At 33.3% G+C, this 16,082-nt stretch overlaps 1 protein-coding gene across 1 annotated transcript; it reads left to right on the forward strand.

The window, feature by feature from the left end:
* Nucleotides 1-3,944: 3,944 nt before the first annotated feature.
* On the forward strand, nt 3,945-5,009 carry LOC131600043 (seed agglutinin 2-like). Its single transcript, XM_058872275.1, has one exon. The coding sequence runs from the start codon at nt 3,966-3,968 to the stop codon at nt 4,806-4,808; it is 843 nt and encodes a 280-aa protein (XP_058728258.1). The 5' UTR covers nt 3,945-3,965; the 3' UTR covers nt 4,809-5,009.
* Nucleotides 5,010-16,082: the final 11,073 nt, after the last annotated feature.

A 16,082-nucleotide genomic window follows, 5' to 3' on the forward strand; every position in this document is an offset into this window, starting at 1 on the left:
AAAGAGGCCACTAACGAGTTTTGGAATAACCTTCTTTTGAAAGAAAGTATGTTACGACTAAAATCTAGACAGCTTTGGTTACATGATGGTGATAAGAATTCTAGATTCTTCCATAATTCTATTAGGGAGAGACAAAGAAGGAATGCGATTACGGTGTTGGAGGGAGAGGAGGGGCGGGTGGAAGGTGTGGCCGAAGTGAAAAATGAGGTGAAAAACCACTTTGAGTCTTTCTTCAAAGAGTCGGATAACATGAGGGTTGTCCCGGATGGTTTGGAACTTTCTTCTTTATGTGAGGACGATCGTTCGTGGTTGGAGAGACCGTTTACTATGGAGGAGGTAAAGATAGCGGTTTGGAGTTGCGACGGTAGCAAAAGCCCGGGTCCGGATGGTTTCACTCTTGAATTTTTAAAAAACTTTTGGGAAACGATCAAGGAGGATATCTTTTTGTTTGTGCAGGATTTTTATGACAAGGCTAGACTCACGAAAGGAAGTACGCCGTCCTTTATAGCTCTCATTCCAAAAAAACAAGAACCCACAATCTTTGTATGAGTATAGACCTATTTGTTTAGTGGGAAATTTGTACAAGATTCTAGCTAAACTTTTGGCGGGGAGGTTAAGAAGTGTTTTAGGGAAGTTGGTTTCAGCTAATCAAACGGCGTTTGTCCCCGGGAGAAACATTTTGGACGGGGTTTTGGTTGTTAATGAAGTGCTAGATTTAGCTAAAAGAGAAAAACGTTGTTGCATTGCTTTGAAAGTTGATTTTTGAAAAGGCATACGATCGAGTGAGTTGGAATTTTTTGAGGTTTGTCTTAGTGAAAATGGGTTTTGGAGAAAGATGGTTGAGGTGGATGGAGGGATGTGTCTTCACTAGCTATTTGTCCTTAATGATTAACGGTAGCACAACAAAGGATTTCAAGGTAGAGAAGGGTTTACGGCAAGGAGATCCTTTGTCCCCTTTTTTGTTTGTTTTGGCTACGGAGGTCCTAACGGCGTTAATGAGGAAGGCCATTGCTAATGGCGACTTTAGAGGTTTCAAGATCAATGAAGAGGAGAGTGTTGATATGTTACAATTCGCCGATGACACGGTTATTCTAGCGGAAGGAGACATCGCGAACTTATGGAGCATGAAGGTTATTTTAAGAGGCTTTGAGATGATGTCGGGTTTGCGGGTTAATTTCTATAAAAGTAATATTTATGGTGTTAATATGAGTGAAGGTTTCTTAGAGGCGGCTTCCATGTTTTTAGCTTGTAGAGTGGACAAACTTCCTTTTAAGTTTCTTGGTGTTTATGTAGGAGACAACCCAAGGAAAACCTCTATGTGGAAGGATTTGATTGTGATGTTGAAGCGTCGGTTATCTGGTTGGAAGGGTGTGAATCTCAACATAGCGGGCCGAGTTTGTTTAATTAACTCAGTTTTAAACGCTTTGTCTATCTATACTCTCTCCTTTTATAAAGCTCCTTCCAAGATTCTAAAGGAAATTTGTGCGATCCAATCCAATTTTCTTTGGAACGGGAGCGATTCCAAAAGGCCTATTCATTGGGTCAGTTGGGATGTCGTGTGCAAATCCCGGGAGGAAGGGGGTTTGGGTAAAAAGAATGTGGAGATTTTGAATTTAGATTTGCTTAGTAAATGGAAGTGGAGGGTTCCTACGGAAGAAGAGGCGGTTTGGAGGGGTATTCTAAGCTCTAGATACGGAAACATTAAATCAAAGGTTCTAATCGGCGATGAATCCATAATAGATAAAAAGGATTCTATATGGTGGCGGGACATTCTTTTATCCGATAATTATCTTTCTCTTTTGAATCATAATTTTTTAGGTGCGGTCTCTTGTAAGATTGGTAACGCTGCTGCTGTCCCGTTTTGGTACGGTAACTGGGCTGCCGATCAGCCCCTATCCCAGGCTTTTGTGGAGCTGTTCGTCAAGGCGAATCACGACTTCCTAACAGTCGCAGATGCTGGCTCTTTCACGCAGCAAGGCTGGCAGTGGAAAGGATTAGCTTTCTTTTTGGAGGACTGTTCTAACAGCGTTGCTGTATGGCAGGAACTGGTAGAAGCCATTCAGCATGTGGTACTGCAGTGTAATACTGTGGACAGTTTCTGCTGGAATATCACTAATGACGGCATTTTCTCGGTGAGTTCTTGCTATTCAAGGTTCAAAGGTAAACTAACCGGCCCTCCTCTCAACAACCGTTTAGTGAAGGCTTTGGAGTTTATGTGGAAGATTAAAGTGCCGCCGAAAATCCTTTTTTTTGGTTGGCGTATATGTCACGATAGAGTCGCTATGAAGGACCAGCTTAAAAAGAAGGGTATTTTCTTGGATGATTATAACTGTGTGTTCTGTTTGTTGGATGAGGAAAGTACTCAGCATCTTTTTGGGGGCTGCAATATTGTCCAGTTATTATGGAGGAGGATTTTTGATTGGTTTGGCCCGTTGGATAATTTTACAGTGGAGGATTTCGTGGGGTTCATTTGGAACTCGGAGAAGGTGAAGTCCAATGTTAAGAGGACCATTGTAGCGGTTATTTGGTTTGCCACGGTGTGGTGCATTTGGAATAGGCGTAATGCGCTTATTTTCAAGAATGAACCTTAAAGTTTCTCCGAGAGCATGTCGGAGATAGTTCATAACTCTTGGGGTTGGCTTTTGTCTGCTTATAAGTTAGAAGGAAATTGTAATTTTCACATTTGGAATATTCTTCCACTTTCTTGTTTTAAGTGGTAGAAGTTTTCCGCCCTGTTTTCGGTTTGGAGTACCCCTTATACTCCTTATTAATATCATTGCCTATTAAAAAAAAAAGTTCTAGGTTTCTTAAGACCGAGGGAGTGAGACACCCTAAGTCACACATCTGAACATCAACATAAAAGATACACAAAACAAGAAAATATAATGTGTAACTATTTAAATTCCATTAAATGTGATTGCGGTTACAGTTATTGTGGTCGTTATTATGCATATTGCGGTCATTGCAGCGTGAATTCATATTTATGAATATAAAATATTACATTTTAATATTTATTTTCGATTTCACATTTCTTCTATTTTCTCTCTAAATTTTCATACATATATATATATATATATATATATATATATATATATATATATATATATATATAATTAATAATTCGTCATCATTTTGAATATCAATAATCCTTTTAAAATATATCTTAAATCTACGATATAATTAGAAAATAAGGTAGACCAAATAATTTTTGCGAGCATGGCATAATCTCTTTCGGCCTGATGCTGTTTGATGCGGCCTGATGCAGTATTATGATGCGGCCGTTGCGGTAATATGATGTAGTTTTTATTGTGATTTGTAATCACACTACAATTGCAGTCCAATGTAGATGTGGACACTTCCACAACCGCAATATTGCGGCCGAATTACATGAAGCGGTCCGCAATTTAAAACCATGTCAATAGACAACGACATATATGTTCTAAAGGAGGGCAAGCAAATAAATTTGCACATTATTCGTAAACTAGATGCAAGAACAGATTAAGCAGACTAGAACACTATATTTCTAAAGGTTGAGGAAGTGAAACAAATTTCTATATACCTTTGATCTATATGTTACAATGTGTGGTAAAAATTAATATTAGGAAGAACTAAGAGAATAAAACAAAGAGCTAGCCCCTCATCAAGCCAATCCAAACCAAATACCCCCTATAGTTTTTCTTCCTTTTCTTTCCGTAAAAGACTAATTTCAGCATCTTAAAAAAGCACAATAAATTACGGTATCATATAGATAAAAATTTACTGATAAGAAAAATACTATACTAGAAAAGAAAGAAGCACATCATCCTTAGTGACCATCATTTTCACCAAACTAATAGTAATATACAACTGTAGAGCGGTTAGGATATGGTGCAAGAATTTAATGGTGGGTGATATTTGGCACTATAAATACGTAGCATGGGGATATCCATCCTTGTGCAGCATCACAAGTGAATTCAATCATAAACATGGCTACCTCCAATTTCCAAATCCAAAAATCATTCTCTCTTTTCCTATCCATTTCCTTTACTTTCTTCCTTTTGTTCCTTAACAAGGTGAACTCAGCGGAATCCATTTCCTTTTCCTTCACCAAGTTCATCCCAAACCAAAAGAATCTAATCCTACAAGGTGATGCAGTTGCTAAGCCAACAGGGATATTAGAACTCACAAAAGTTGAATCTGGAAACCCAATCTCAAACTCTCTTGGCCGTGCCCTATATGCTTCACCTATCCGCCTTTACGACAACACCACCGGAAACCTTGCAAGTTTCACCACTTCCTTTTCATTTGTCCTTGATGCTCCAGACAGACTCAAAGCTGCAGACGGTCTCGCATTTTTCCTTGCACCCGTGGATACTCAGCCACAAAAATCCGGTGGATTTCTAGGACTTTTCAAGGACAAAACTTTCGACAAATCAAACCAAATTGTTGCAGTTGAATTTGACACGTTTTTTAATAAGGAATGGGATCCACAAGGTAGACATATTGGAATTGATATAAACTCTATCGATTCAATCAAAACTACTCCTTTTGCTTTGGCTAATGGCCAGGAAGCCAATGCGTTTATAACCTATGAGGCTTCCACTAAAACCTTATCTGCTTCATTGGTTTTTCCTTCCCGTCAAGCAAGTTATATAGTTTCTACTGATGTTGATTTGAGGCACATTCTTCCTGAGTTTGTGAGGGTTGGTTTCTCGGCTTCCACCGGTCGTTCTGAAGGCTTTGTTGAGACGCATAATATTCTTTCTTGGTCTTTTGAGTCCAATTTGGAGAGCAACCTTGCCAACAATGTGCTTCGTGATTCTGCTTAATCTTCAGCATGTTTTGTTATGCGTGAGGCAAAAAATAAGACCTGCAACAATGGTTAATTGGTTCAACTACTCTTAAAATGATCACTATAAAGTCCATCTTGTAATAGGATTTAGTAGTGGCATATTAATAATGTTATTTTTCATCAAATTGTTTATGTGGATTGAATGTTGAGTTTTAAATCTAAATTTACATCTGTTTCACGTAACTATTTCTCTATTTCTTTCCATCAGATTATAATTCACTATTTGTTGTTGCGTCGCACGGTTTAGTGTGAAATAAGTTTATTTCACATTTAAAAGATTCTGAATGAGATAATTATATAGATAACATCATCATCCGGTGAAAATTCTCTCATTTTCATTCTATAAAACAAATTATTAGCAACATAAATTCTATCAGTTATACAAAACTCACTAATAACTGCATTATTAGAAAAAACATCATGCCCACTATGCTTTCGTCACACCATATTACCAAAAATACTTAGGACTATAGTCTAAAAGCATTTCGCTCTTTATCAAAGCCCGTGTGCTTACTTGTGTTTAAGGAGTGTCTAATATTATATTTGTAAAAAGTTTAGTAAACGTGGAAGGGCTATAGCCCTCACAAAGGGCGATGATCATATGTCGCTCCTGGTGGAAATCACCTCGCTCTAAGTGTCTCTCACTCGCTCAGTTATGAGAAATATGGAGCAAGACGTTTTTTTAGTCAAAGAGAAGTCAAAGGCAATAGTTGATTCACATCCTCTTAAAAAGTAGGGATTCAACAATCCAACATTGACTAGTGAGGAGATATCATTATTACAAAAAATGCATTTAACGTCGGACGCGAAGTTGATTTAACCTCGGTAATAGAGAAGAGATAACGAAGGACATCATGATAACTTGCCACTTAACCCCTAGCTTTAGAATAACCGAAGGGATAGTTGAAATGGTTGTTGGTTCGATCCCTAGCAATAGCTTTTTTACATTTTCAAAATTAGCATCACATACCTCTCAGTTTATGATCAAAATCGATGGAAAAAAATTAAAAATAAAAACTACATTGTTTACACAGAACATTAATAAAATAATTTGTTTACAAACAACATTGTTTACAAAAAATATTACATTGTTTACACATAATAATAAAGTAAAAATATATAACAAATTTTGAATTAAATTCATCATCGTCACTGCCAGAGAAGGTCAAATGTTGGATTTTCGAATCATTGAATCTTTGAAGAAGATCAAATATTAAATATTACTTGCATTTGTTTATGATATAAAACAAAAAAGGGTTAGATAAATAAAATATATATTCAGTTATTTTTCTCGAAAAAAGGGTTAGATAAAAAAAAAATTGAGAATACAAACCTTGAACGCAAATGATTTTTTGCCCTTACAACCCGTCGAACTTTTTCAAGCTTCTTTAAGTTTTAAAGTTTTCATGTCAAATGTTTCATTATAAATTTTTGATATTCAGAATGTTTTTATAATGAATGTCTTTAAGATTTCACACTGATCACTAATAACAATGTATTGAACGTCGATACTCATTAAATGGAAGGAAAGGATTTGTTTAAGGACGGTGAAGAAACTCAATAAACACGATTATATTTTTCCTCGGTTATGACACAAAACTGCGGTAAAAATACAATTAATAAAAAGCACCACATACCTCTCGATTTCTGCTAAATACCGAGGAGAAATAGTTTTTTTTAAATTAAATTAAATTGTTTACACAAAATATTAAAATACATTGTTTACTACAAATCCAGATTTTGACAAATCTGATTCATCATTGTCGATGTTATTCTTGGAGAATAATAAATGTTTGCAGTTATCCAGATTTTGTTATATACCCTTTGTGCGTATTCTTTTTAAGTTCAATCGATTGAATACATCCAACTTCTGATAAGTTATCTGTTTCAACCATGGAAAATTGTTTTGTGCACTTGTATTTCATCCCAGAGATCTGTTCAAAATTTTCATTATCTTGAGCTAATGCTTTCATGGCAAAAAATTTCACAAGAAAATAAGATATATAGTGATGGATGTAAAGACTTTATGAATGTACAGCATAAGTGTTATCTAGATTTTTTGCAGCTGAGTAACAAAACTCCTCTATTCTTTTTTAAAACTAAGCGAAAATGTGTTTTTTTAATTAAAAAATAAAATATATAAGAAAATCCCTCAGTTTTATCAAAAAACCGAAGTAATACATTACATGCAAAAAATTGTGAATAATAAAAAATTGAAGATTTCAATTTTAATTTTTTTATCATTCTCATTTTCGTGAAATTTACAACATGTTTAGGAATAAATTTATCAAAATTCTCAACCTAGGAAAGCAATATTGTTTTCTTTGATTGACAACATTGAAAGGTTATTCCAAAAATACAACAACAACCTCAAAAAATATTTTGTGAGATAGATCGCAAGTGTGGATAAATATTTCGTTATAGTTAGAAGAACAACATACAACACAAAACATTGAAGATTTTTTCTGTCTTGCAATCCATCTCAAAGAATGATGCGTTCGAATACATAGGCTACATATACGTTACGTTTAGAATAAAAACATTATTAACGAGTGCTTTTATCGTAAAATCTAATTATCTAATCCCTCGGTTATTACAAAAACCGAAGGAATAGATCATTTAATTTACAAATAAACTATTAAATAAAAAGAAAGACACCACTTTTAAAGAAAAAACATAAACTACATTTTTTGGGATTCGAAACAAGTCCTGAATTGTTTTTTTCCTCGTTTATATTTTGAAATCGATGAATTAGGTGGTATTTATATTTATAAAAGAATAAAACATGGCGCGCCTTGACATTATACCACAGTTTTTTTGTTGAGGTGAAAGTCTTGTCATGAAATGTATCATTTATAGTAGTGTATCATTCCCAAGGAAACCCTTGATTTAAACGCCTCTATAAATACTTCTCCCATAACTGGAGATGGATAGATCATAACTTAACCAGCATAACGCACAATATAGAACATATCACCCCACATAGGCTAGTTTCTCTTATCACCATAAACATCACAAAATAGTGCCTCCCGTTGTCGCGGACAAGCCCTAACTACCCTCATTAACTAAGGTGTATGAGTATCCCTTACTCATGTAGGGATACCACATACACTTGTACTTTTTGACAAGTATAGTGGCGCCCGTCGTGGGGCCCTAGTAAAATAAACTTGGGCCACACCTCTTTCATCATCATCTTTTGCATCTTCATTTGAGGATGGATTATAAAGCTCTATATTCTATGGTCAACACCATACCATGGGTTCACCAAGGGAGGATTTTCCTACTCCTCTCGGAGGAAATACGCCAGACATGTGTTGACCACAAACATCATATCCCCAAGGTTCCCCAAAATAGAATAAAGAAAATCAGGAATCGACATCACCTTCTCTAACAATGATGCCATCAGAATCATTCCTCTTGATAATGACCCCCTGGTAACTGACACTACTACAAACAAAACTTTTTATGGCAAAACTTTCACCTCAGACAACAAATCAATTTTCTTTCATTGCAAAGAATAAACTACATGGTGAATGTTTCCATCACATTTTCTTTCATTTGCATGCCATCTATTATTCTTTGCGCCATTCGCAATAGCATAAAGTCTCTTTAACCATGAAATTATTGGCCAGTACTATAAAACTTTAGCAAGAGGACACGTCTTGCTAACATTTCCATTGTCATCACCATTTTTGTCCTTTAACTTTTAGCGTGACTCAGCATATTCTGGACATTGATCCAAATTTTCATACTTTTCCTGTATAATAGGAAATCGTTAGGGCATGCATGTATTTTGATATACTCCATACCCATTAGACACAATATCTTCTTGGCCTCATGACAACGATCCGACAAATTGTTATCTTCTGGTAGCATTTGTTTCAACAAATCAAGTAATTCAGTGAAACTTTTATCTGATCACCCATTTTTTGCATTCAGAATAAATTTTTTTAACAATACAGACAATAGTTTAAAACTTGTGCACACTTTATATAAATCAAAGGAAAGAATTAATCACAAAGGAACACATTAATCACACTTTACTTATTGCTCAAGTCGACTCTATTCCAATGTAGGTTTGTAAATTGCCAAGCATCAAAAAATGGGAATAATGAAGTTGCCTTATCCCTCTAGGGTTTCACTTTTTCTTCTTGTCTAGTTTTTTATATTTCTATTTATCTATTTTGGTTTTTGAGTCTTATCCATGTTAGGTTTGCGCATATCTTTAAATTGAGTACAATGTATTCTATGGTGTTTTGTATTAAATCGTGTTTTGCATTAAATCGTGTTTTTACATACATTAAATCGAACCCTGAGATAAAAGTAGTTGGAAGTGGTGCAAGACCATTTAGTATATTATTTGGATCAAGAAACACACAAATGAATGGTTCCTATCATATTAACTTTAGATTCAATCGTAAACTTAAATTTTCTTAAAAAATAAATTATTACGAATGTGATTCGAATCAATGTTATGCATGATTTGAATCAATAAATTAATATGGAAATTTAAATTTTTCCTTTGAAATTTAGATTCATGTCACAAAAAGCATAATTTAAGTCATGAGATCGTTGACTCGAATCATAGAAAAGCTTGACACAAATCACCATAATGTTAACTCGATTATGGTGATTTCAAATTACCATAGATGTGAGAATAACATCACAAATTGGAGAGTTTTCAAATTAAAGTGTTTAGCTTTCAAAGTACATCTAATCACAATATTCTTTTGAATTTGCATTCATCTTCAACCTCTAGTAAGATACTATGAATTAGTTGCTTCTTAATTATTAAAGGGAGTGAGATCTAACTCGCAGGAGATTCTGTAATCATTGATGTTTCTGATGTTCATGAAGTGTAGGTCAAGATTAGGATTATGGGGTGTTTCCTGAAATTGACAATCTAGTAAGAGAAAAAAGAAAAGAATTTCTTCTCCACCGAAGACTTTTGTATTTCCAAGAGAAGGTAGTTATGGAACAAATTCACGAGGCTTTGTCCCGTTAGATTGACCTAGGAGCTCAGATACGGGATTGGAATGATCAAGTAAAGATCCCTGTTGAATATATGTTTGGAGGGGATCTTAGATCTGAGTAAGAGGAAGATAAAGACTGAGTGAAATTCTTAGGATTTCATATTCATGGGATGTGTACAATAGAAGAAGGAAAGATTCAGATTGAAGTTGTTTTTTTTTATTTCAGTATCTGGTTCCTTGATTGTATAAAATGCGATTTGTATAATTGTCAAAATAGTGGAAGACTACAAATTTCCAATGGTTTGCAATTGGAGATTGAATTAGGCACAAAGCAATGACGAACGCACTTAACCAGTATAACCCTGGTGCAATCTTTGATATTCCTTACCTTTTTAAAATTTTTTTGTAAAGTTGCATGTTTTAGGTTTTTGCCCCTTAGAAATTGCATGTTGTTAGGCGTAAACTTCTTCACAGCGGTTTGTTATGTTAAGTTTAGGTCTGGTAATGATCTAGTCATTTTAATATTCTCTTTGGCGACAATGACTATATAAACTTTTGTTGTTAGATTGATTATTCTATAAATCAAATTCAATTTGAACTTTTTCTGAAAATTGGACTGTCTTCATTGTTGTATTTCTTATTTAGGCAACTTCATCTTCCTCGATTATTATGATTTTTAATAATATACATTTAATCATACCTTTTATAAACCTTCGTTACCATTTGCTTTAGTTTGTTATCTACGTATTTGCTCATAAAACTATGATTTTCAAAGAAAATGTTTTTGGAAAATTGGTTTTAGGGAAACGACTTATTCAACCCTTCCTTCTAAACTATTCGATACTCATATTCTCCCCCGACAATTTAATATTCTCCCCCGACAATTTATAATAGGGATACAGGATTGGGATCTCTTGAAACTTTTCTTAGAGACATGTGTCTTATGGGACCAATTTCACATATGTTAATTCTCCTTGATCTAACGACCATGTTTGCTTCAAGGAGCATCTGGTCCATTCGTTGTCTGGATTGTTTCCCTTGTTGGGCATTTAAGGAATAGACATCAACCTAGTCCAAAACACCACTCAAAACCCTAGAACATCGCAATAAAAGGATAACTATCAATTAGTCTTGGATGCATATAATTTTAACATAAAAACCCACACTTATGGTATCACTGACTTAAGCATCAGAGCATTTGTAGTTACACATCTACTGTTAGACTAAAGCTACGATGTCTTCCTATAGTTTTTTATTGAATCTTATATGATCAGCAACACATGAAGATGAAAAATAATCCACTTCAAATCACTTTATAAACGATTGGACGAGTTTAAATCGCTTTGATGTTGGATTTGGTCGCCTTATTATTAATAAAATTTTATTTATCAAAATGTAAACATTTAATCAGGTTGATTGAGCCCTTCAATTCTAACACCAAATTGAATATATATATATATATATATATATATATATATATATATATATATATATATATATATATATATATATATATATATATATATATATATATCAAATTATCAATTAAATAAGAACTAAAAAGAATATAAAATATATTACAAGAATTAATTACAAGTTAAATTAATATTGAGAAATAAAATAAATAATGATGAGCTAAAAATGAAAACTAATACATTTTTTTACAAATAATTACAATTTTAATTTCGGTCAAAAAATACTTTTTTATTGAAACAAAAAGTAAAAATACTGTATTTGTAAAATTTTTTTTTTTGCAATGTGCTATATTTATTTGTAAAAACGAGAACATAAAATATTTAACTGTGATTATAATATTCACTTTGAGTTTTAGCAAAAAGAAAATACTTTATATTAAAAAATTAGAACACATATATTTATATTTAGGATTGCTGTCATTTCACTACTTTCATCCTCTCTTTTTTTTCTTATATATCCCTCTTATTATATATTTTAGAGAAAATAGGTAGTATAAAATATTTTTACACTGTCAATCAATCACCATCATGCATTCAATTAAAGCATTCTTTTATTTAAAATAAATTTTAATGACATGGCAGATTGATGACTCTCTATTAAATGATAGTGTAAAACTATTTTACACTGTAAGTGCACTACCTTTTAACTCTATATTTTATCTCTCATTTTTTCAATTTTCTTTTATTTTCAATTTTTCCCTCTTCTCACTCATAAAACTAAAGTTTGAGTGGTGTCCAATAATAGAAACAATTCCACATATCTGCGGGGTAAAGGAAGTGCCGGCGGTTTGATGTTGCCCCTAAAGCTTATTCATTTGCTGTAGTTATGTCACTATCAGTTGCTTCTGTATGTCGCATAGTTACGTCTGTCCCGGTGTAACTGATAACGGGGGGAAGTTCTTATATTGTGTGCTCTTCCTTCCTTACCATGCAATTCATCTTCCTCTACAAGCTGTAAATGTCATAATGAGAGCATCCAATTCATCTTCAATTCAATTGCAGGCATTTCTTCCTGCCTGTTCTTTACAAATAAATGTGATGATCAGAGCATCAAATTCATATTCAATTCATTTGCAGACATTTCTTATCCATGCATTTAAGACAAATTCGTACTTGTTTTTCTTTTTTTACGGAAGTAGTATATTATAAATAATATAATTAAACCCGGACCTTTTATTTTTTGATTGGCCTGCTAACCAATACTACTAAGTAATTATAATTGTAGGAAAAAGGGTGTGGAAGATTCAAAATAGAGATGTTTGTAGGCTGGATTCAGAGCCGGTCCAATCAATCCGGGAGTCCTATTTTAATTTTAAAAATAAATTTAAAAAAGTATATTTTAATTTATTTTGAAAAAAACCGATATAAAAGTATAAATTTTGAAAACAAATTATGGTTTTACACATATTTTTAAAAAATAAGTATAAAATAGATTTTAAAAATAAATTATAATTTTATATCTATTTTAAAAAACAAGCATAAAATATATCAATTTGGTAATTAAAAAAACCATTGGGACCTTTAAATTTTGGAGACCAGTGCGGTAGCACATGCTACATATGCACTGGGCCAGCCGCAGTTGGGTTGGATTTAGTTTGCCCAACCATTACCCAACTGTTTAGATTTCAATGAGTTAGATTTTTTTATCATTAATTCCATTATTGAAATCGAACCGAATTAATCCACTCATTTACAAATTGAGTTGGATTCAATTTGCAGGTTATGCATATCAAATAAAATAAAATATTTTCAAAAATTTTTTTGAATTTTTTTAAAATTGTCACACAAATTAATATAAATGCACATATTTTCAATACTTAAATAGAAGAGAACACATCATATAGTTTATTATAAAATTCATCTCCACGCTTAACACTTAATATTGAAAGCGAAGACGCGCTTATTTGGTGGCGAGACAACAATGGATTTTCGGTCATGAATAGCTATAAAGTGTTGTCAGAACAGAACTGTGATTGTGTGATATTGGATTGTGGCCTTTTTGAGTTTTTGTAAGGTTTGAAATTGAAGTTTTCGAGCAGGGTATAAGTGTTTTGCTCAAAGTTGTTACATAATCAGATTTCAACTAAATCTCAATTGGCTAAGTGCTATATTCTTTAAGGTTCGCACAATTTGGCTTGTCCTCTTTGATTCTAAGAAGAAGATGATTTGCATTTGTTTTTACCGTGCAAAATTAGTGCGAAAATTTGGGACGACATATGCGATTGGTTAGAGCTGCACCATATTACTAGAATGACCTCCACTTCTTCTCATTTATTTTTCTTTCAGCAGCATGTTTAAAAACACATTTGGGGAAAATTGTATTCTTTTTTTGGTGCGTCGTTTGTTGGGTTATGTGACTATATAGAAATTCAGTTGTTGAAGTATGCCTTGAACCTTTGTTGATAAAGAGAAACAAAATATGTTTCGAAATTGCCAAAAATCATAAAGCCAAAAAGTAATTTGAATCAAGAGATTTATGGGTATCACATTCGTTCAGTTTTATTCATTGATCCATTCATTAATGTTAGAATATTTTATATTAATTTGGAGATCATATAAATTAATATAAAAAAGATATTATAAGATATTTATAATATTTTAAAAGATATTATAAGATATATATTTATAATATTATAAAAGATATTATAAGATATATATTTATGGTAGTCTAAAAGATATTATAAGATATTTATAATATTTGAGAGATATTATAAGATTATAATAATATCTTTTAATCTAACAATTAAGGAGATATACTTTGAGATTTGTTATGGATTTGTTGGATTTTGGCTATTATAAATATGTATCTCTTATGTTATTATAATGTGACAATCTTAGAGCTTTAAAGAGTGAAGCATTGATGCTTGCAGGGCTTACATGGGTACAGAAGATCGAGATGTTGGATAAGGCCAAGAGTGCCATTATCGTGTGCCTCGAGGATAAAGTTCTAAGAGAAGTTGTCAGGGAGCAAACTACTGTTGCTATGTGGACAAAACTTCAATCATTGTATAAGACAAAGTCTTTGGCTAGAGGTTGTATCTGAAATAGTAAACCTATTCATTCTGAATGGTGGAGAACAAATCCATAGTTGAGAAGCTTACAGAATTTCAGAAGATTATCGATGATCTTGAGAATATTGAAGTGAAGATTGATGATCACTACGCCAAATTTAAGCTGTAGCAGCGCAGCTACTAAAGCGCTTTTAGCAAAAGCGCTCTCGTAGGGCTCGCTAAAAACAAAATTAATAAACAAGGGAAAATGATGCAAAAAAAGCGCTCTGGTAGGGGGGGTTATGAGAGCGCTTTCAAAAAGCGCTCTGGTAGGGGGGGGTATGAGAGCGCTTTTAAAAAGCGCTCTGGTAGGGGTGTTATGAAAGCGCTTTTAAAAGCGCTCTTATAGGGTGGGTGCTACGAAAGCGCTTTTGGGATAAAAGCGCTCTGGTAGGGGGTGTTATTAAAGCGCTTTTGAAAAGCGCTCTGGTAGCCCATTTAAAAAATTATATATTTTACAAACACACGCGTTTTGTTTCAGATCCAAAACACGCGAACCTTCTTCTTCCTTTCGTTGCTCCGCCGTCCTCACTCCCTCTCCAGCCTTCAACCGACTCCGCCGCCGCCTTCCTCACTCCATCGCCACCCTTCAACCGTCTCTTCTCTGTTCAGGTTAGGATTTTGTGCCGGAAATTTTCCTTTTTTTCATTGTTTGCTTTCAAAAATACAAAATTTTATTTAGGGTTATAGTTAATATTATTGGGGCTTTTTTAATTTATCAGTGATTTAGGTTTTATCAGTGTGATTTAGAGTATTGAAGACAAAGTTTGTTAGGTTTTTATCAGTGATTTAGAGTATTGAAGACATGTATCAAGTAAGTAGAAGATGTTATTGATAATGAGACCTACAAGGGATTATATTTATTAGTGTGATTTAGAGTATTGAAGACAAAGTTTGTTAGGTTTTTATGCAGAAAAAAAAAACTCAAGTAATTTGTTTTTGGAATAAAAGTTTCATTAGATCCGTGAAGTTAGTATTTACATCTATAGATGTATTATCTATAGTTTTATACACTTTTTAATTTAGTATGAATTGATTTAAAGGGCCTCCAAGATTGATCGCTTTTTACATGATCTTTTCTGGACATAAAGCATAGGACTTTTTGTTTTATTAGCCACTATTACGAGTTCCAATGTGGAACGTGTTGAGAACATTCATTTCTAGGGAACTTTTGAACTCTTTTAGCTTTCACATTCTAATTTTTTTTTCAATATAATGTATCTGGAAATTAACATTCTACTTTTAACTAGCCATAGATGACAATCATAAAATAAACTGAGCTATTAAACTTTTATAAATGACAAACTAATCATTTTAAATGACAATCTGAGCTATTAAACTTTTATAAAGCGCTTTTGTTAGGTTTTTATCAGTGATTTAGAGTATTGAAGACATGTATCAAGTAAGTAGAAGATGTTATTGATAATGAGACCTACAAGGGATATCTGTTTCATCAACTTTTACATGATTCAAGATTTTCTATATGTAGTTAGTAATAATCACGTTTTTCTATTGTAGGTTGAGCTTCAAACAGTGGATGGACTGGTAAAGGATAGAACACAATGTGCCCCTGCCGATTATGTTCCACAGAATATGAATCAAGTAATTGTACCCCGAAGTCTTCTGTGGCAGGATCCTTCGGGGTACAGTTATTTGATTCATATTCTGTGACACAATACAACTTGGATAGAAATGAGGCGATGCAGGTTAAGTCCAACAAAACCTTCAAATTTCTAGTCCAACAACCCCTTCT

The sequence above is a fragment of the Vicia villosa genome, linkage group LG4, assembly GCF_029867415.1.
Source record: "Vicia villosa cultivar HV-30 ecotype Madison, WI linkage group LG4, Vvil1.0, whole genome shotgun sequence".
NCBI lineage: Eukaryota > Viridiplantae > Streptophyta > Magnoliopsida > Fabales > Fabaceae > Vicia > Vicia villosa.